The 21,402-nt window shown below is 38.3% G+C and overlaps 1 protein-coding gene across 1 annotated transcript in view; it reads right to left on the reverse strand.

The window, feature by feature from the left end:
- Positions 1-413: 413 nt before the first annotated feature.
- Positions 414-21,402, reverse strand: part of LOC107037346 — a 227,293-nt gene continuing 206,304 nt past the window's right edge. Inside the window, exons 6-7 of the mRNA XM_015255860.1 lie at positions 3,699-3,740; positions 414-3,394 (exon numbers count right to left, since the gene is read on the reverse strand). Of these exons, the coding sequence (XP_015111346.1) occupies positions 2,162-3,394; positions 3,699-3,740 (1,275 nt within the window). The 3' untranslated portion in view covers positions 414-2,161. The remainder of the gene's footprint in view (positions 3,395-3,698; positions 3,741-21,402) is intronic.

Below are 21,402 nucleotides of genomic sequence, written 5' to 3' on the forward strand. Positions count from 1 at the left end.
ATTATGATTTCTCTAATTATACAATGGAAATACATTTTTCCTTTCATTTGTTGGTAATCGAGAATTTAATTGAAGTGACTCATTTTTAATTATTCAATTGAATATTCACTCGTTTGGGGAATAATTGCATGAATAGCGATTTTCGGTCATTTTCAATACTTGTCCCGCTGAAAAAAATAATAACCGCCGAACTGCGGCGAAAGACAAACTCTAATTGGCGCCGAAATTCCTTTCATTTTATTGACAATTTTTGGTGAAAATTTCAGATAAAAAAAAATAACTTTTTTACTAATTAACGATTGAAAAAAACCTTTTCTCCTATAAACCCCGCAGAAATATTGACACTAATTTGAAAACAATTTTTTAAAATAAAAACTAGCCATTTTCAAAAAATCATAACTCCCCCAATTATCAACACTTTTCAATTTTTCTTCTTTCAAAATGATTACCTAATCGCCATCTTTTCAGAAAAAAAATCTAGACAAAAATCCCCAACATCGACTTGTAGATTGTTTCCTTTCTTAAATATTTTTTTCTACCTCAAATAAATGAAAAATATCCTAAATAATTTGAGAGTACATTCATTACCTATTTTCAAAGTTATTCTACACATTTTCTAAAAAATTTTTTAAAAACTTCAAACGAACGATAAACAATGTTTTTCAATTCCTCCATCGTGTTAATCCACGTATAATAGACCTCCAACGTCTATTACATCCCACTCCATTACCCCCAAGCTTTCAAAACTCACAGCAACCTCCCCTCAATATTTATTTATCATAAATTTCGTGGCATTAATCACGACCGTCGTTACCTAGTCTATCATAATGATACAATCACTACACAAATTGTTACGCCAACATGCAGCTGTCCTGCACTCGTACATCTCTATCAATAATATATTAATATATAAATGTTTTATTCCCACTTGGTACGAGACATCGTATATACAAGTATATACCTCTATCACTCTCAATATCGTATAATAAATGTACTTGAAGACATATGTTATTGAAAAAACAAAGTGTTTCAAATCACTGGCAAGTGTATCTTTATTCTTTCACGAGACATTTACTTCATCCGCCTGTATATTTTCCATTTCCCTTTGTTTTGTTCAATGTCGTTCATGCGCTTTCTCACATACCCCACACACTTACTTCTAGATTACGTCATACGTTATTCTGACAAGGACCTATCAGTAATATTTACTAATAAAAATACAATACATTAGTTACTCTGCTTATTAAACGCATTGGCCGCGTTAATATTTGGTGAATGTGTATCGTGATGGCGTTCGTGCTATTTTCCATCGAAAAGAAAACACTGCATTTATCACTGATGAAAATTATTCATCTCGTTTCCTCAACAGTGCTTAACATTCTTTCCATTTCAACTTCATAATGTCGAAACACGAGGCTCGTACGATCACTCTGTACCGCGACATGTAACTCTCCCAAATTGAATAGCATTAGTATCGCCCACCCGCTAAGAAAAAAAATTACTAAACATAATCAATAACAAGTAGACTTAAACCATGTTACAACAACATACTCCATAAATAAAAAACAATTAAAATATAAATGACTGCGAAGTGTCGCAGCATTGCGGCAAGAGTGCGCTTAGACATGACTAAACCTCAAGACAATTTGATAAAAATATCGTTAAAAATCCCCAGAACAGACATTAACGTGACAGATATCCACTACACTGTAACAATTCCTCAAGTCTCAATGAAGATAAAAACAAACAATTCCTTAAATTCCATCGAGAAGAAAAACTTGGTGCACAATTCCCCGAAAAAAAACCGTTCCAACAAGAACAAAAAAATCAACCACCACAATAAATGAGTCCGATAAAAATACGTCGAAGGATAAAATAGAAAACCTAAAACAGTCTTTACCACGACGTTATGTGAAAAAATATATATAACGTACATTACTTGATTAAAATAAATTCTAGATTAAAAGTAATTCACACGTCACTCGACTCGCTTATCAAAGTCGCCAGGATTAATGGGAATCGAGTCATTAAGGCACTGTTCATCGACAATGTCTGACTAGAAAATGAAACTACTCTCGTAAAATACCAATACCACATTCTGCCCTCGTGACAAAAATTCACTGTAACATTCACGAAGGCAGCAAGATCGTCTGGCACTGATTTACGTAGTTTTCATTTTCTTGTACGGTTGCATAATGACGCCCGTGCTGACGGGGATGGCAACCTGGGGTTGCGCAGCTATCGTCGCAGGATTGGCAGTGGGCACCTGATGAATGCCAGGAACAGCTGTTGGTACACCAGGCACACCGGTGACGCCGACAGCACTCATGCCAGGAATCATGGCGTAGGGATTCTGGGCGTATGGATTGGCGGCTTGTTGTAATGCAGCAGCAGGTACACCAGGAAAAGAGGCCTGAACGTAGGGAGAATGTAGCATAGGATGCTGACGAATGAGGGAGTAAGGATTGATGGGAGTTGCGCTGGGTGGCCTTTGGTAATGCAGAAGGCTGGCTGGCAGTTGCCCACTGAGTGGACCCCCAGGTATGCCAGCAAGACCAGGCGGCAGCATCTGACGCGTTTGAGCGCTGGCTGCCACAGCAGCTGCTGCCTGCGACTGATTGATCGCAAGCGCTTGCTTGTTCAAGGCAACTCCAGTGTAGTTCAGAGCTGTCAGGGGATTGATGCCGTACTGCTGGCTCGTCTGCATCTTAATGGCTTTCGCGTAGTTCTTCTGGGCGACTTCCTTAGCAAGCGCTGCCGGGTCCATGGCAGTGAGACTGTGCCCCATGCCCAGAGTATTCAGCACACTAAAGTGCGCCATGTTCGCCATCGTGTAATTGGCCATTGAGTTGACGTTGGCCTGATGTATACTGGCATTGGCAAGCGACACGATATTGGCCATCGAGAAGTTTGGTACGTTCGGCATTGAGGTTGTCATTGCGCTCATTGTTGGCATTGATACGCCAGCTGAGTGGGCTGTTAGCTGATTAACTTGGGGCGAATTCGAGTGATTCAAGTCGGGAGAGTTACGCGCGTTTTCGCCGTCGTGATTCAACGTTAATTGTTTATTATCATTGGTATTTGAAACACTACCACCGCCACTGGCTGATGATGGCGGTGGTGGTGGATTATTAACACCCATAACACCGTTTGACTCAGACACTTGGGCCAGGCTAGATGAGGCCTGGGATTGAATTGAATTTTGAACGCTTGATATCGACTGGTTAGAGGTTTGAGGAAGGGGTGGTGTTCCAGCGTACTCACATGACACAGGCACGAACGGCTGCGGCAGCTGCATCAACTGCTGGTAGGTCGTTGCACCAGTTGCCTGGTACACTGGCATACCAGATTTGTCACCAGCTGGACGTTTGTACGGTACCATACCCGGAAAGGCCTGAAATCAGGGAAAATACAGTCGTCAGTTATTCCGGTTTTTTTTTTCTCCGCGGAATTGAGTAAAATTGCTCGAGCCACGTCGAGATTTGTCGCAACGGTTCGGTTGCTCTCGGGATTTAGGGCGTCGCTCCCGACGACTGGATCACTGCTGCATCGAACTTTTTTCGCTCGTTTTTAAAGATTTTTTTCGGGTTTGAATGATTGATGAAAGAAAAAAAAGAAAAATAAAGCGTGATTTGGATAGAATTCGTAGCGCGATCATCGAATGCTTTAATGATACTTTTCTTTGGTGCTACACTTACAAAATTGTCGTAGTAGAAAGACCCGAATGACTTTGATTCCATCTGCAACAAAGACAGGATAGGTTTCAACTATTTTCGAGGGTGTGACATTTAGCTTTTTTGTGGTGTTATTTTATCTTTGGCTTTTTGTCATTCTCCGGAGCCGGGGGTGGGCGGGGGGTGGGTAGACAGTGGGGGAACATGGTAAATGTTAGTTATTTACAAGTTGTGCCGATGACGCAGCTTGAGGACGATGTTGCCCATTCGACGAGAGTGACAATTGCTGGATTAAACAAACTGTAAAATTGACTCTATCACGTGGTGATAACACTGTCAACAAATAGACATGTCGATGTGGATAATGCCGGGAAAATGACGCGGTTTGTGGTGTCGTTGGTTCCTGGATGGAGAGCGAGGTGTCACTCGAAGAAATTTTAATTTCGTTCGAATTAAGGACGACGATCAGATTTGCAAGTAAAGCCGAACGTTAGGCTGACATTAATAATAGGTATAACAAATGTGTCAATAATTGTGAATCACGAACGCGAGGAGAAAATAAGCTAGTGCCTTCTTTTAGAAGTGAAAGAGGTAAAAACGGAAGAGAAGTGAAGAGCGGAGGAAAGTAAAACGATTGTAATGAAGCAGCCAACGTTTTTTTTTCTGTCGCAAATGAATGAAAAATTTGCAGAAGCAACATAAAATGGGTTTTCGAAAAAATTTAGTCGCAAGCTGCGAACGTAGTGCGAAAGCTCAAGCCCGATTGCCACGTGATTGATCATCTCATGTGTCTCAACTTCATTCGTCCAAACTCGAGGGATTTCGGCGATGAAAGCTCGTGTGGTTTAAAATATGTTTTTAGTCAAGTGGATAATTTATATTGCCAGTGTAGGAAGCAGTCTATTCGTGCTCGTCGGTTAAACTCGACGTGACTCTACATTGAATAACGATTGACAAGTGATAAGCAGAGGAGTTAGCACGGACTGGGGGAGTAAACGAATTGATATTGCAAAATCAATTTCTTGGGTTGCGGGGAACATTCTGGGCTGCGCACTGCTGAATTATTTTGGAATTTCAGGAATTTCACGTTTTGAAAATTGCTGGCAGATTGCGGACATTTCAAGGAGTTTCGTCAGTAAAATTTAAATTGCTGGGGGAAAATCAGTGGATGGTGGAAATTTTGAATCAATTATTTCATGAACATCGATAGAAATCAGAAAAATTCCGGCGAATATATTCTTGAATTTTTAATTAATTGAAAACTTTATGTAATTTGGTAGGGAATAGTCATGTTTAGATTGAAAATTTAGGTAAGCTAGGGAATTCTTGTCTTTTTGTTGCTTAAAAAATGGAGTTTCATTGGATTTTCAGTGAAATTTGAAATTCTATACTTGAAGTTTTATAATTATTCCGCTCCAAATAGAATTTAATGTCACAGTCAGTGAAAATTTAAACTGCTGTGGGAAAATGAATGGAAGTTGGAAATTTTGAATCAATTATTTCATGAAAATCGATAGAAATCAGAAAAATTCCGGCGGATATATTCTTGAATTTTTAATTAATTGAAAACTTTATGTAATTTGGTAGGGAACAGTCATGTTTAGATTGAAAATTTAGGTAAGCTAGGGAATTCTTGTCTTTTTGTTGCTTAAAAAATGCAGTTTCATTGGATTTTCAGTGAAATTAAAGTTCTATACTTGAAGTTTTATAATTATTCCGCTCCAAATAGAATTTAATGTCACAGTCAGTGGAAATTTAAACTACTGTGGGAAAATCAATGGAAGTTGGAAATTTTGAATCAATTATTTCATGAAAATCGATAGAAATAAGAAAAATTCCGGCGGATATATTCTTGAATTTTTGATTAATTGAAAACTTTATGTAATTTGGTAGGGAAAAGTCATGTTTAGATTGAAAATTTAGGTAAGCTAGAGAATTCTTGTCTTTTTGTTGCTTAAAAAATGGAGTTTCATTGGATTTTCAGTGAAATTTGAAATTTTATACTTATTTCCCTCTAAATCGAATTGAAGGTCACCGTCTTATAAACTACTCGTCAACAGTACGTGAAATTTCCGAAGAGAGATTGATCATTAAATTCGAATTAGGGAAAAAAATCATGAAATTTGAAATTTTATTGACAATTAAATGAAATTTCAAATCTTTGAGTATCTGAAAGCAAGAATTCTTCAACCTAATTAAATTTTCAAACAAAAAATTAATGTTTAGTACCAAATTGTGCAGAATCTTCAATCAACTTTAAATAAAATGCAAGAATAGATTCACCGGACTGAGTTTTTGAGGAATATGTCAGTTTTTGCTGAATATCTCCAAATAGAAGAGAGGTACCGAAATTTTTGTAAAGACCTTTTCCGTAGCTCTCAATTTCCTCTACAAAAAAGGTCGTAACAAAAATTTTGCCACCTGCCTTGGATTCAGAGATATTCATTGAAAACTGATCAATAGTCAAAATCAACTTGAACCGTTTTACCACTTCGCTGAAAATTTCTATTTGTATTAATTATTGATTATTTACTTTCAATTTTCTTCAAGATTCCTATTAAATTTCCCTCGATTTAAACAAATTTTGTTAATTGTCAATGACGAAATTTCTTGAAAATTCAGTGAAACTCCAAATAGAATAGTAAAAACTCCCGAAAAGTGCACCGGAAACTTCCGCCAAAAAATTTCAACAGTACCGCGGATTGATCGAGTATTCATTCTATTTTCCCAGCTCAAGAATTTTTTTTCGCAATATTGTATCGCTTCTCCTCTCAGTGCAGAGAAGAATAACTTCACCAAGTTAAAAATAATATTTTTAATTCTGAAAGTTTCTTTTTCTCCGCGCATTTACATATATATTAAGAATTCATCAATATATGCAGACGTTTCATCGAAGCTGTTCAATGAACAACACCTCGAGGCACTTTGTATTCATGTAATCGTCGAGGGGATGACGTCCATTGCACCATCACCTCGGGGGCGGGGAGAAGGGCTTAAAAAGCACAACATGCATCATCGGCGCAAGCTTGAAATTTACAAACGAAACACAATTCGCTCACTCAATTAATTTCGTTCGTTTTTAGGGAGTGAATTGTTGATTTTCCACTGATCTCATTGTTTTTGGAATTTAATCATTTTTATTCTAGTGCATCGTGTCAATTTTAAGTGCTGGGGACGTCCCAGAAGGTCTCCTCGCCCTCAGATTCGAGAGTGAATGATGAAATAAATCGAGGAGACTTTTGGGATTTGGCACTAAAAAAAATAGATTGATCTTCGGTGATCCATAAATACAATACGAGGCGTAAGCTCCGAACCACAAGACCAAAAGAAATTAATAAATGAGAGAAAGGAGAGAAATAAATGGCCCGGGCTCGCAAGTTTATTAAAAGTCGTTTCTTCATAAGGGAGAGTAAAATAAATTAATCGATATGTCACACCGCAGGAAACTCTCGACGGATGGTTAAGCGTTTCCTGGTGATCGACTGGTACTTTTTAGACTCTGACGTCTCGAGGTTGGACAAATTGGTGACAATGGGGCAATTGTTTTTCATATATTAGAGGAGCTAGAGCTCTAAGCGCGCTCGGCAGTGTATTTACAATCGTAATTAACTATTAATGTAAAACTTAAAAGTAGAAACTAGTCTTGGTTGCGAGCAATTATTCATTTTGGTGATATTTTCATGATGCGGTGGGCATTTTTATTTCATGGAGGTGAGAAGAAAAATTATTTATTAATCATTCGTTGAATTCTGACAGCTAATTGTTAGAATTTTATTGCTGCAACTAATATTTTTCGGCAAAAGAAAAATTTCATTCGATGATTTCTTCAATGTAACGAGAAATATTGGGGCAAAATGAGTTATCTTTTTTTTTAATTCGTTATTTAATTTTCCAGAATTAACTGAGAAAAAAAATATATTAAATTCTTGAAGAAATTTGCACAGACTTGATGGAGGCAATAATTGCTGAATTATTTGTTGAATAAAAATTTAAAAATTGACCATTTTGTTAATTAAAAATGGTTTTTGAAATTCAACAAATATTTTCCTTCAACAAAAGAAAAATTTTAAAAATTTTCTTTCATTTCGATATACTTTTATTTTTTATTTTGCATTTTAATGAAAATTTTTTTTTATCTTGTTCAACAAAAGAAAAATTTCGTTCAAGAATTTTTGCAACACCTCAAAAAATACTCGGGCAAAATGGGCCGTTTTTAAATTCATCATCAAATTTTCAAGTACTAATTAAGAAAATAAGTTATTGAATTATTGTTCTCAATAAATTTATTTTACGAAAAAAGTCATAACAAAAATTTTGCTTTCTGTATTAGATTCCCAGATAATCATTAAAAATTGGCCAATAGTCAATTCTAAGAACTAGAAATACAGTTAATATCTTCCTTCAACAAAAGAAAAAAATTTCTCATCTTTTATTTTTTATTTCAATAAGAATTTTTTCATATTTTGTTCAACAAAAAAAATTTCGTTCAATAATTTCTGTAACATCTCAGGAAATACTGGGGCAAAATGGGGGGCTTGTAAAATTCATCATCGGATTTTCACGTTCTAATTACGAAAATAACTTGAATTACTTCTTCTCACAAAATTGTTATCCAAGTAAAAATAAAAAATTGCTCTAACCGCGATCAATTACTCATGTTTATGAAATTTACATGAATTTGATGAAACCTATCTGTCCAATTGCACCAAATGCTTGGGAAACTAATCACCAATTCAGTAGCGAAGCGGTAAACCGGGTTAAGTCGTTTTTTACTATTGGCTAGTTTTTGACGAATATCTCGGAATCTAAAAGAGATAGAAAGATTTTTGTCATGACCTTTTTTGTAGAGCCAACAGAGCGTTATAAAAAAAGTCATGAGAAAAATTTTGCTATCTCTCTTAGATTCCGAGATATTCAGCAAAAACTGGCTAATAGTCAAAATCGACTTAACTCGGTTTACCGCTTCACTACTGAGTTGTTCTAAACAATTTCCTCCCTCTCCCCACCCGAAAAATCAATAAAAAACCATCGAATGATTTATCCGAGAAGACCCATCTCTAAAAACTGAACAATTGCTCTCATCCATCTACAGAAAGGAAGGTGTACACCATGCAAAAGCCGTGGTACCATTAGCAGATCATCATTGTTGTCGCGCATCCGCTTCTTTCCGAGCTCGATGCCTGCCATACTGGCATTCTGAAGTCCTCTAGAGACAGCCGATGTGGGCACACCCGACACTCCGCCAGCCATAGCGCCCAATCCCGTGACACTCGTGGACAAAGTTCCCGTCTGCATATTGTCGATCCGACACATTCCCATTTATCCATTCAGTAATTTACACAGTAAGTTCAATAGATTGTTTTCCCCGGTCGATCCATTTATCGACAGATATCGTGTTTTTTTTTATTTGGCGGGTGGTGATTGGTCAGTCGTGCGTTGGGGACAGTTTATTTATCGTCGGCAGTATATATTTGTATATAAATTTGTTCGCAGGCGTTAATTGGCAGGTAGCGAAGCGGCACGAAGATTTGTATTCAGCAAGCATGAAGCATCGGTCAGCAAGAGGGCAAGATAAAAATCAAAAAAAGAAAAAAAAAAGATAAGTTGAGGCTTCTTCAAGGCAGAAATATAGTTCGAGATTACAAATAATCGATTAAATACAGATATTCCAACGCAAAGTGTTGCGAGTAAATCAACAGTACTCGATAATTATGAGAAGTTAATTAATTTTGTTGACACGTCCACGGCTAGTCTGCAAATAATCAGTATTCATCACAACCCGAAACATCAATTGGAAAAGTAAATGAAGAAAAATACGGTATGACATGAAAAAAAATCATAGATATTCCACAGAGAATAGATAAGAAGTGTATTGCGAGTAGACACGAGGCTCCCATTCGTCTACTGGCGCTGGCATTTCTGGCACTGGCAACTCCTGCAAATTATACTCTGGCATTTCTGGCATAAATTAATGTTTAGCAAGTGGTGTGTGTCGAGTTACAGTCTTCCTCGTTAGCTATTAATCACGGGCCCTGGGGTTGTTGCTCGTACCGCTGGTCTCGTGTGCGTCAGGCCCAAAATACAGAAATTATAAAAATTATTACGCATCAAGCCTAGGGTTTACCGCTTCCCCCACAAGCATCTGAAATTAATTTAATTATTTTCATGATTAAACTCGCGTCTCGTTGTTCACAAAATCTCGTATTTTTGTCTGTTTTTTTTTTAAATGTCTCAACGCGTCTCCTTGTTCGCTGTCGTTGCTGGTGTTTGGCGAATGTGCGATTTTCGGAGTCTTGTGAGTGAACACTCGTGAGGCTAATGTGTACGTGCAGATGTCGGGGGTCAGTTTCAAAAAGACAGTGTGACGATTGTGAAGATTGTGTTCAGGGCATTACTGTGTGGTACACTTGACAAACATCCAATTAAATGGCGCTATAATATCGAAGGGTGCATTTTTTCGGATTTGGGGAGGTCTGAGGGCAGCATTGAGTACAGAGAAAAAAAGGTTTTTCGAGGGAAGATGTTTCTACTTAATTTCAGTAGAAACAGACCGGACATTCAGACCAAAAACCTGATTATTTCAAGGGGAAAAGTTGTCAGTTCGTGAACGATTGGGTTCTTGCGGTGAGAAAAACACCATTTTTGTACTGCTTCTCACGATTTCTCGCCTGGAAATTGGTATTACATACTTCCCAAACTCGAAAACTTGAAAATCACTACAGAAAAATATTGTTCCTGGGCTGGTTGGCCAGTCCTCGCCTACGGCTCGGAGGCCAACGCTGCACGAGTAAAAAACCCCATCGCAACAGGCCGGAAAAATACTATTTCATCACACTGTCCGTAAAATGTCGTTTTACGGACAGTGTGATGAAATAGTGTTTTTTGAACCGTGGGAGGTGTGTAACGCTCCCAAAAGTCAAAGAACACTTTTTCCACGAGAATCGAACCCTATTTTTCACGATGTATGGAAAGTGGAATTTTGTGCGTAAAATTTCACTTTACGCACAAGTGATGAAATAGTATATTTCGTTACGAATGCGGAAAAGTGAACGGTTTTACGCAGTTTTTTATAGCACGAGCCCAAGTCGAGTAATATAATCCCACGAGCCAAAAAACACTTTTCCCATGAGTATCGAACGATATTTTTCATCACAATGTGTGGGAAAGGAACGTTTTGGGCACGCGACGCGTGCCTAAAAAGTATTTTTGTAATGCCTGCATCAAAAGTGCACTTTTCTAAACGGTTTAGTGTGCGTAAAGTAGTTGTTTTCCGCACGATGTGCGTAAAGTTCACAAGTGATAAAATAGTATATTTCGTAACGAGTGCAAAAACGAGTTACGAACAATATTTTTCATCACAATGTGGCGGAAATTGGACGTTTAGGCACGCGGAGCGTGCTGAAAAGTTCACTTTTCGTCACAGCGTGATGAAAAAGTATTATCTGACGAATGTGACTTTAATCGCATGAGTCAGATTATACTTTCATCTCCCTGTGACCTACAATATTTTATATCACTAGGCCCGAAAACCGTGATTCAGCCGAGCAAAGCGAGGTTAAAATCCCAGTTTATGAGGCCTAGTGACATAAAAGTACATTTCGACACTAGGCTGTGAGGAAAGTTTCTGGCGAATATGAGATTCTAGGACGAGCCGAAGGCGAGTTCTGTAATCATATGAGGTAGAAAAGTTCCCACGGCCGTGTGTCGAACAATATTTTTTGTGATACCTGTCCGAAAAGTGCACTTTTTTTACCGATTTAGTGTGCGTAAGCGGTTGTTTTCCGCCCGACGTGCGTAAAGTTCACGAGCGTGCGTAAAGTGAATTCTCGTGCGTAAAGCGAACCTAGTGAACTTTACTCACTAGTGCACAAAAACAACCACTTTACCCCCACCACCGTCCCGAACAGTGAACCCGTGCGGCTATCACAAAAAATTGGATGTGTTACACGTGCGTGCGAAAAAGTGGGTATTTACGCACTAGTCCCACAAAATACTATTCTGACCCGTGGGCGGTGCGTAGCCCTCACCCAGTGATCAAAGAACCCTTTTCCCACGAGTGTCGAATCCCATTTTTCACCCCCAGCGTGTGTAAAATTTCACTTTACGCACAAGTGATGAAAAAACTTTTTTTCTCTGACAACTCTGATAATCATCAACGTTTGCGTACACAAAGTGCGTAATAAATTGAGTAATGCACCCTCCTGATGTTAAAGACCATTGTAGAGAATGAGACTTCCCTGCCAACAAGCTGGTACTGCCGGTATCGATGCCCGTGATACTCTTCGTGTCCGGACGGTGTGGCGTGGTCATCCGTGCGCTGATGTTTGCTGAAAATTCCTCCTCTTTTTTTTCACTCTTTTTTCTCTATCTCGAGGAACCCCCGATGGCTGATTATTCAAGTTGACTCGTGAGAGAACGAGAGAAAAATGGACAGAAATTGTGGAACGAGAAAAAATAAAAAACACTGATCACGAGTTTTTGAAAAATACATCGGACAATGCGAACCTATTACCCAGAAATATTAATCAAAAACTGTGCTTCAACTTCTGAAAATGAAAGAAAATTCCTTTTCTCTTGTTAAAAAGAACGAAACAGCTCCGGATAACGAATTCCAAATGGTCTCCCCCCAGAAGGATCTAGTTAATTCCTGGTGACAATTCCCACGTCGAGTATTGGGAAAAAAATGATAGACGATTGAAGGATAAAATAACGAAAAATTGAAGAAAAAAATCGTCGGGTTGATTGATTTTTAATGAATAATCGGAGTGAATTCTTCAATTTCGATTGATATATGACGTTTTTATTCTTCTGATTTCCAACGTATCTCTCCTCGATCCATTCGTGTTCAGTCATTCACTTAATATTTTTGTAATTTGCCTCGTTAGCTCGAGTGATATATCCTGAGGTCTATTTGGTGAGGAGTGTAGAGGCGCTTTTTTTATATTTTTGTGTTGGGGGGCAGCAAACAGCAGCGGGGTTGATAGCCGGGAATTATCGTGCAGCACAGCTTGTCAGCAAGGTTGTGTTTTTCACTTTAATCATTCATGAATAAGGGGTACTTTAACTACTATTTATTTACAAGTTTACGTTGTTGCGTCATTATCACTCCATTCCGGGGTTAATAGTTTAATGAACATGGAACAACTGACGTGTGAACGTTTGGGTGACTAGGTCCCGGGGAATCGAGTGATAACGATGCGACTGGATTTACAGCGAGGTAATAAAACTGCATCATTTATGATCTAATAAAAATAGTCAAGGTGATGAATATATTCGTAATATTTGGTGTATTTGCAACTAGTTTATTTGCACCTCGATAGCTGCGATAGGCTGCTAGAAAGAGAGAAAATAGAAAACAGTGGTGTTCTTGTGATGATTTAAAAAAATTGTAATCTGGGTAATTCAACTGCTACGTAGGACTACACACTACTTTCATGGCTTACGTCAAACAGGGTTGATAGGTGGACGAACACAAAAGCAACAAACTGGGGGGCACTGGGAGGTGAGGGAGCGGTTTTAGGGATCGGCGAGTTTTCATCGATTTTTAGGATAATTTCGTATATTTTTTGGTGGGGGGTCTTACACTGTTGAAAGTTTTTTGTGGAATTGCCCGGATAATTCTGGGGAATTTTTCTTCGCGGGTGAAAGGTTTGTAGAGAATCTAGAGGACTCGCTAGATAATTCTATTGGATTTCTAGTGGATTTTTCCAGTTATTTTTCGGCGATTCTATGGAAATTGAAATGTTCAATAGAAAATATTTTGTAGAAAAAGTCAAATGATTTCGATTTTTCTTGGACCTAATTTTCGAAGCTTTTTTGTTTCATTTTCTTCTTGGTGAAAAGGAATAGATAGAATGAAAAAAGTTAGAAAATTTGAGCCGAGAAAATTCTATAGAAAATATACTGAAAAATCGAATTCTGTCGACTTTTTCTGTAGAATATTTTCTATTATCGGCCAAAAACTATTAGAAAGTTCAATAGAAATCCAATAGAATTTTCTAACGAATTCGCTAAGTCTTTCGATTCAATTTTTTCGTGATACTGATTTTCAGATTATTTGAACTGTAAATGAATGGATTGATTTTTCAATGACATCAGTTCCTGAAGTTTCAATGGAAATTAAGCACGATAAAAATTTCCAGGATTTGGCACGGGAAATTCAGACAAAAATGTTCAATACTGTGAGATGGAAATTTCACAACTTGATTGAATTTTCAAAGGAACATGAATATTCCGAAACAAAATGACATGAATTTTCAATTTTCCCCTGAATTTCCAGAGAATAATTGACCTGAAAAATCAAGTATTTTATTGCTTTTGAGATCATTCGAGCAGAAAATCGATGGAATATTTGATTTTTCAATTACATGATTTCCTGAAGATTCAACGAAATTAAACACGATAAAAATTTCCAAAATTTGGCACGGAAAATTCAGACAAAAATTGTCAACAGTGCGAGATGACAATTTCACAACTGGATTGAATTTTCAATGAAACATGAATATTCAGAAACAAAATGACATGAATTTTCAATTTTCCCCTGAATTTTCCTGATATTTCTGAATTTTCACAGAATAATTTAACTAAAATATCAAGTGTTTCATTGATTTTCAGATCATTTGAACGTAAAATCAATGGAATCATTGATTTTTCAATGTCACGATTCCCTGAGGTTTCAGTGAAAATTAAAAACGATAAAAATTTCCGGGATTTGCAAGGGAAAATTCAGAAGAAAATTTTCAACAGTGTGAGACGGAAATTTCAGAACTAGATTGAATTTTCAATGGAACATGAATATTCAGAAACAAAATGACATGAATTTTCAATTTTCTGAAGCTCTCAGGGAACAATTGCCTTGAAAAATCAAGTACTTTATTGCTTTTCAGGTCGTTCGATCGTAAAATCACTGGAAAAATGATTTTTCAATGACGCGATTTCCTGAAGTTTCAGTGGAAATTAAAAACGATAAAAAATCCAGACGAAAATTTTCAACAGTGTACAAACAATGAATGGACTTTATTGCAATCCTCACATAAATCGATAAAATTCTCTTCGCCCATCCCTCCCCGAACGCCGACAAACCTGTCTCACTTTCAATTGAAACCCTCACGTCCCAGTGGAGTTTCTGACCGCTGCGTAGGCTTCACCCAATTCACACTAGATATTTCCTCATAATCGGCCTCTCATTGCCTCGCGATACCAATAATTATAACGGCGACAGGAGGAATTCCGCAATATGACAGATATCGATTGGTGGATTGACGATAGGCGACGCAGCGACCGAAGCTTGAACACGAAACCCAACAAACCGAGAATAGAATGAAAACGTAGGGAATAAAACGAAGAAGGACAGGATGAGAGAAAATATTGAAATCGTGGAGATAAAAAAAATATCAGGGATCAAATTGGCCTTGCAAATATTCCTCCTCTCTATCCCCTCCCCCGAGAAGGCAATCTCGCGTAATATAAATTGAACAGACTATTTTCAGGTAAATGAGAAAATTTGATCAGTCGATGCTTTTGCGAGTAACTCATTTCTTGTTGCTTCTCTCAAAGAGGTAAAATCAAAGTCGAGGCCTTCTGCAGTATACTTTAAGAATTACGAGGCCCTCAGACGGGGAGCCCCATGTTCGCTCGGAATTTTTTGGCAGCGGAGGCCAGCCAGGTGGAATGGAAGGCGGCGAGAAACTCCGAGGGCTGCAAACTTTTCGAGCCCAAAAAACTTCTCCCGCACCCTCCACTTGCCGAAGTATTCAGCGAACATATTGGGAATAAGAAGTAATCATTTCAATCTTTAATTAAAAACGATTCACTGATAACTCGAATTCCGGAGTTTTGTTAATTGCGCATTTACTCGAGAACTATTGGTCCTACGAAAAAGTATGTTAAGACCTTTTTTGGGGAGAATTCAATTTCCGACAAAAAGTGTCTTTTGACATTTTGCGCTGGAACCGCTGGTTGTCGAGATAAATCCACATTTGACCGGGGAAAATCAACTTTTTGCCGTTTTATATTGTTGTAGGTGAAAAATAAGGATGTGGGGAGTGAAAATAAAAAGATTGGGGTTTGAAAGTAAAACGAAAGAGAGTAGAAAACAGAGACAGAGACAGAAAGAATGCATTACCGCAATGCTAGCCCGAGATTGTGCGGCCTTAATGTGGGCTTGTAGGTGCAGAGGGGGGTGGAAATAGCGGCAGGGGTCCCGATTGCATCGGCCCTTGACAGCGTCCATGCAGACCGTCACAGAACCGTCCTCGTTCGCCTGCACCGTCTCGAGGGGGTGCGCAAACCGGCACTCCGTCTCACCGCGTTTGCACGCCCCACGTTGAAACTCGCGACATACCTACAGCAAGAGCGAACACGCATGGCATAGCACTCTATCTATGGGGGAATATATATATTTTTTTTTCACTGTGGGGGTCAAAGTTGGGGTGGGTGAAAAGATGTTGAGGAAGAACAGGTGTGATCTTTACAGAAAAAAAATGCTCGAGAAACTGGGGGAATCGAAATTTGTGAATGGGGTTTCCGCCGGAAAAACAAGGGAATTTCGTACAAAATTAATTTTTTTTGTCAATTTCGGAGACGAATTCTCCTGTTGTTTCAGGGGAGTCATTAGCAATTTTCAATTCGATGAACAGCCGAGAAAGAGGCGACTTGTTGGAGATTTTTAAGGTCTTGAGGGAGGTTCATCTCGAAAGAATAACTTTTTCGTTTTTTGGAGAAGAATTTGAATTTTTTTTAAACTAAAATTCAAGTTGAAGACAATTTTTAAGGGAATAATTTTTTTGGCGCTTTTGGAATGTAGTCAAGGCATTGTTCTCAATGGGCCAATTTTATGCTGGGAAATTCCTGTGAATATCAATTGGAACGGATGAACTTCCAAGAAGAAATAATGGAAAATAAATGAAAAGAGTGCGAGAAAATTTGATGAAAAAATATTGTACAAAAAAAATTTTTTTTTTGATATAATAATAAAAGTTTTTGATCACATGTGCGGAAAGTGAAATTTTACGTACACGTGATGAAAAATGGGGTTCGACATTCGTGGAAAAAGTGGAGTCAAGTAAAAGGGTAAAAAAACACTTTTACGCACTCGTATCGAAATATACTATTTTACTACACTGTCCGTAAAACGTCATTTTACGGGCACTCCGTGAAGAAAAATTATGTCCGTCAATCGCCCGAAAATAACTTTTCGGCCTTGTGACGAAAATCGCTACTTTTAACCTTCCCAAGGGTCAAAGAACACTTTTCTCACGAGTCTCGAACTTCATTTTTCATCATGATGAGTGAAAAGTAGTATTTTTAAAAGTCAGATTTGTGAAAGTGGCATCAACGTGGAATTTGTTAAGTTTCACTTCACGCACAAGTGATGAAAAAGTGTTTTTTGACTCGTGGGAGGTATGAAGGTCAAAGACCACTTCATCACGAGTGCTGAACCCCATTTTCCATCACAGTTTGTGAAAAGTGGGATCTTGCGCTCACGGAGGGGGCGTAAAATTTCACTTTACACACAAGTGATGAAAAGCATTTTTTTAGATATCAACAGAAATTTTGATTGACGAAAAATTTCGAAATACATCTTCCCATTTTTTATAATTGACTAGTGAAAATTGGACTGTATTCCAAGAATTAGTATATTTCGATACGAGTGCGTAATAGTATATTATGTCATTAGGCGATAAAAGTATTATCTGGCGAATGTGGCTTTGTAATCCGAGCCAAAGGCGAGGATTATAATCACATTCGCCAGATAATGCTTTTATCGCCGTGTGATATATTCTATTTTATGTCGTTGGGCCCGAAAACCGTGATCTAACCGAGCGAAGCGAGGTTAGAATCGCAGTTTATCGGGTCTAATGACATAAAAGTGTTTTTTGACTCCTGGGAGGTGTATCGCGCTCGCCGGAAACGAGTCCTACCCTCCCAAGGGTCAAAGAACACGTTTCCCACGAGTGTCGAACCCTACTTTTCATCACAATCTGACGTGCGTAGCGTGCGGAAAATTCCACTTTACGCACAAGTGATGAAAAAATATATAAACTGCGGATTTTTAATTCAACACAATTCCTACAAATCTCAATTGAAACACGTGAATTAAAAAAAATGCAAAAGAAATTAAAACAGCACAGGAAAAATTTCTGGAAAAAATATTGTAACCAATAATTTTTCTCTAGATATCCACAGCAATTTTGATGAATAAATAATTCCAAAATGCATCTTCCCGTTTTTCATAATTCAAGACTGAAAATTGAAGTGTATACCAAGAACAATAAAAAAAAACATCGATCATCGATTTTTTACTCAACTTGAATTTTCAGTAACAAAAATTCAATTCTCTACTTTCCAACCAAAAACTAAAAAAATTCCGGGGTGATCCTCCCCAACAGTAAGACGTTCCAAAATTCTCAGACTAAAACCCCAACAAGCTTCATAATTCCCGGTTGCACCCCTCACTTCTCTCACCTAATTTGTAGATCTAGGGACATTACAATACCAGTAATAACAGTAACAAGTGGTTTTACTCATTAATCAAGATAACTCTTAATGTTTAACATCATTCGGTGATAACAGGACAGGTGTAAAACAATTATTCCACTCTGTGAAATGAAAAAAAAAAAACTGTGCATATTGCTTAAACATTGAAAATTCGACAGTGTCCCTGACTCCCAGCGCAAACATAATGCACACAATAGCAGAGATATCACATCACCCAGGACGAGTGATATTGATTCAGTAGCAGTAACAGTAAAGCAATATCCACAGTTAGGAAACTTGATGGCTACGCTATAGGCGAGCATTTCAGCAGTAACCAGGCTCATGTACCGATGGGTCCACTGTACTTGCGCACGTAGAAAATAGGGTGGGAGGCGAACACTGTTTCGGCTGTATTGTGTTGTAACAATATTACAGAGCGATGTACACTGGGGTGAAAGGGGGGATGGAGCATTTAGGAGAAAGAGAGAGAGAGAGTGAGACAGAGAGAGACAGAGAGAGAGTGAGTGAGGGGTGAGAGTATGAGATTAATAGAACATGAGATAGACTTGAAAGGTTCTTGTTGCTGAGGCTTCATGGTAGATGGAAAGGTGGGAGGGGAATTGTAGCGATTGATCTTTTGACTTTGGCTTGAGCACGCTCTGACGATCGTATCACTACGACTCTGTACAATGGATGATACCAAGGAAAATTCACTTCCTGATTCCTGGTCGTTGGCTCCTTTGTCTGTTCTCAATCCACAGAGGTTGAGGATTTTCCATTGAAATTCATCCCCATTGATTCTGGCTTTAATGACATTTCAGGGGGGATTAATGCGATTCCAACGACCAATGGCTTTGTTTTTATATTGTGATTATGGTGAACGGTATTTTAACAGCTAGGAACGATCAGCCACTACATCAAACTAGATCCTAGGGCGCCTGAGTCATCGTATTCTACGGTTTCGGGTTATTTGGTTGCTACAGTTAGTTACAATATTTGGTAGTGGGTCAATGCGTTGTTAGGGAGTCAGAGAACATAAGCAACGGTGAGGGTGTGTTGTGTGATTTTATTATTTTTAATTGGTTTTTTTATTGGAAAATGGGGAATTCAGAGTATTGGGGAGGCGCTGTGATTGGCTGAGGTGGAGATCGTGGGGGAGTTCTAGGGGATTATCAGACTCATTATTTCAGTAGCGAAGTGGTCAAACGGTTTAAGGGGAAACGGAACCGCTGCGTTTATATGAATCTTTAGAATTGTGTTTTCTCCTGTAATTATTATTTTTTATTCATTAAACTAGGGGATGTTGGAATAAAATGGACACTTCTGACTTTTTTTAAAATGTTAATGACGGGTTGAAATGTTGATGAAATTTAATATATTTTTGTCAATACAAAGAACAATTCTTCCCCTTTGTGATGAGCTCAAACTCAGCTCTATTGATACATTTGTTTCTGAGTTATAAATAATTTTAAAAAAGTCTAAAGTATCCATTTTACCCTACCCTCCCCTACTTCCCTGAGTCAACAATGCGATAATCGAATTGATAAAGTAATTTCATAGATAGAAATTAATAATTGTAGGAGAAAACACAATTCTAAGATTTGATGTAGACAAAGGGGTTCCGTCTCCCCTCAAGTCAATTTCGTCTTTAGTTGGGTTTTCCGGAAATACTTCCGAATTGACGGGAGATAGCGAGATTTTCATAGGAACCTTTTTTGTAGAGCGAATTGAGCGCTATTAAAAAGGTTATGAGAAAAATTTTGCTATTTCTCTTACATTTCGAGATATTCAGTGAAAACTGGGCAATAGCCAAAATCGAGTTAAACCGTTAGACCACTTCGATACGAAGAATAGAGAATACGAAGACACTGAGAAAAAAATTATTTTTACGAGATATTCATTTACTTGAGAGACACATTTATTTTTTCAAAAGCATGTTTCTCCGATCGAGTCATTCCCCGGAGAGCCTGATTAGGTTTCAATTATGACAATGATTGGATTTGAAATTAAACTTGATTCATTCAATTGACACAAGATTTGAAATTAGACTTAATTCATTCATTTGATAAGTACTGAGAGATTCAATCAATTCAAAATCACTGCAATCAGGTGATGTCAACTCTTCGAAAGTTGTCTACAATCATTCGTGGGATTTTTATTCTCTAATGTAATGAGAGAAAAAATAGCTCGATCGAAAGGGAAATTTATTGCGGAATTTCCAAACGTGACTTGCAAAATCCTTTCCGAATTTTAATCAACTAGTTGAATCTGTTGAGTTAAATTCCACCAACAAGTTGTCAAAATCCACCAAATAATTTTCCCATATGAAATCCCTCAAATACTTCTCCCAGGTAAACAGACACTCAGCAAAACTATTTTCTCCTCCCTCCACCCCCAAACTCCGAACTCCACGATCTTCTCCACTCCCCCCGCCCAGAGTGTCTTCCCCATATTTACAGTAGCCACACGGAGAGAAATATTCAATAAAAATTACCAGAAAAAAGACGTAAAAATTACGTTTCGAAACGTAATCTGGGAGCGAAGTAAAATTCAATAAAAAGTGTCAATCGTCACGTAAATTCTACGATCTGTTCCGTAAAAATTACTCATCCGTCCGACGCCTCACGGCTAGCCATGAGTCACCGTGAGGGGGAGATTTTAACAACACGTTCCGTAATTTTTCTTGAATATTTCTCTCCGTGCAAACTCACGCACCAAAGGCACACATTCAACTCATTATCGTGTAGAAATTCTACAGTGAATTTCAAAAATAAAAAAACAACTTTTGCTGCACGCGTGCACGTAAAGCGAGAAAGACTTGCGAGATGCATCGACCCTCGATCCTTCCCTTCCCCTCCCCCCCCCCTTCCCCGGCAAATCGATCGGATTTGCCAGGAGCCCCCTTGGATCACTGATCATGATCCCAGGACGGCATTACCATCTGAGGGCTCGTTTCGCTTGTCCCCAGTGATTACGAATACCCGCATACCCCTGGGAACCCCAGTGTTACGTGTGTGTCAGTGTGTGTGCGCGCGTGCCGCATTCGTCGTTAGCATACAGAGGAACAGGAGATGTAGCGTACATTTATTATGCGACATGCGATGTATAACGCACGCCTCGTGGCATCGAGTCGTGCTTGTGGCGATCCGAGTGTATGACGTATTATTCCGATATATGATCCCTAACAGTGTATTAGGTCGATCCTTCGGTCTCTCGGTGGTGCATTCCACGAATGGCGGAGGGAGGGGGG

This window comes from Diachasma alloeum, unplaced genomic scaffold, assembly GCF_001412515.2.
Source record: "Diachasma alloeum isolate Michigan unplaced genomic scaffold, Dall2.0 Dall_scaffold_00217, whole genome shotgun sequence".
NCBI lineage: Eukaryota > Metazoa > Arthropoda > Insecta > Hymenoptera > Braconidae > Diachasma > Diachasma alloeum.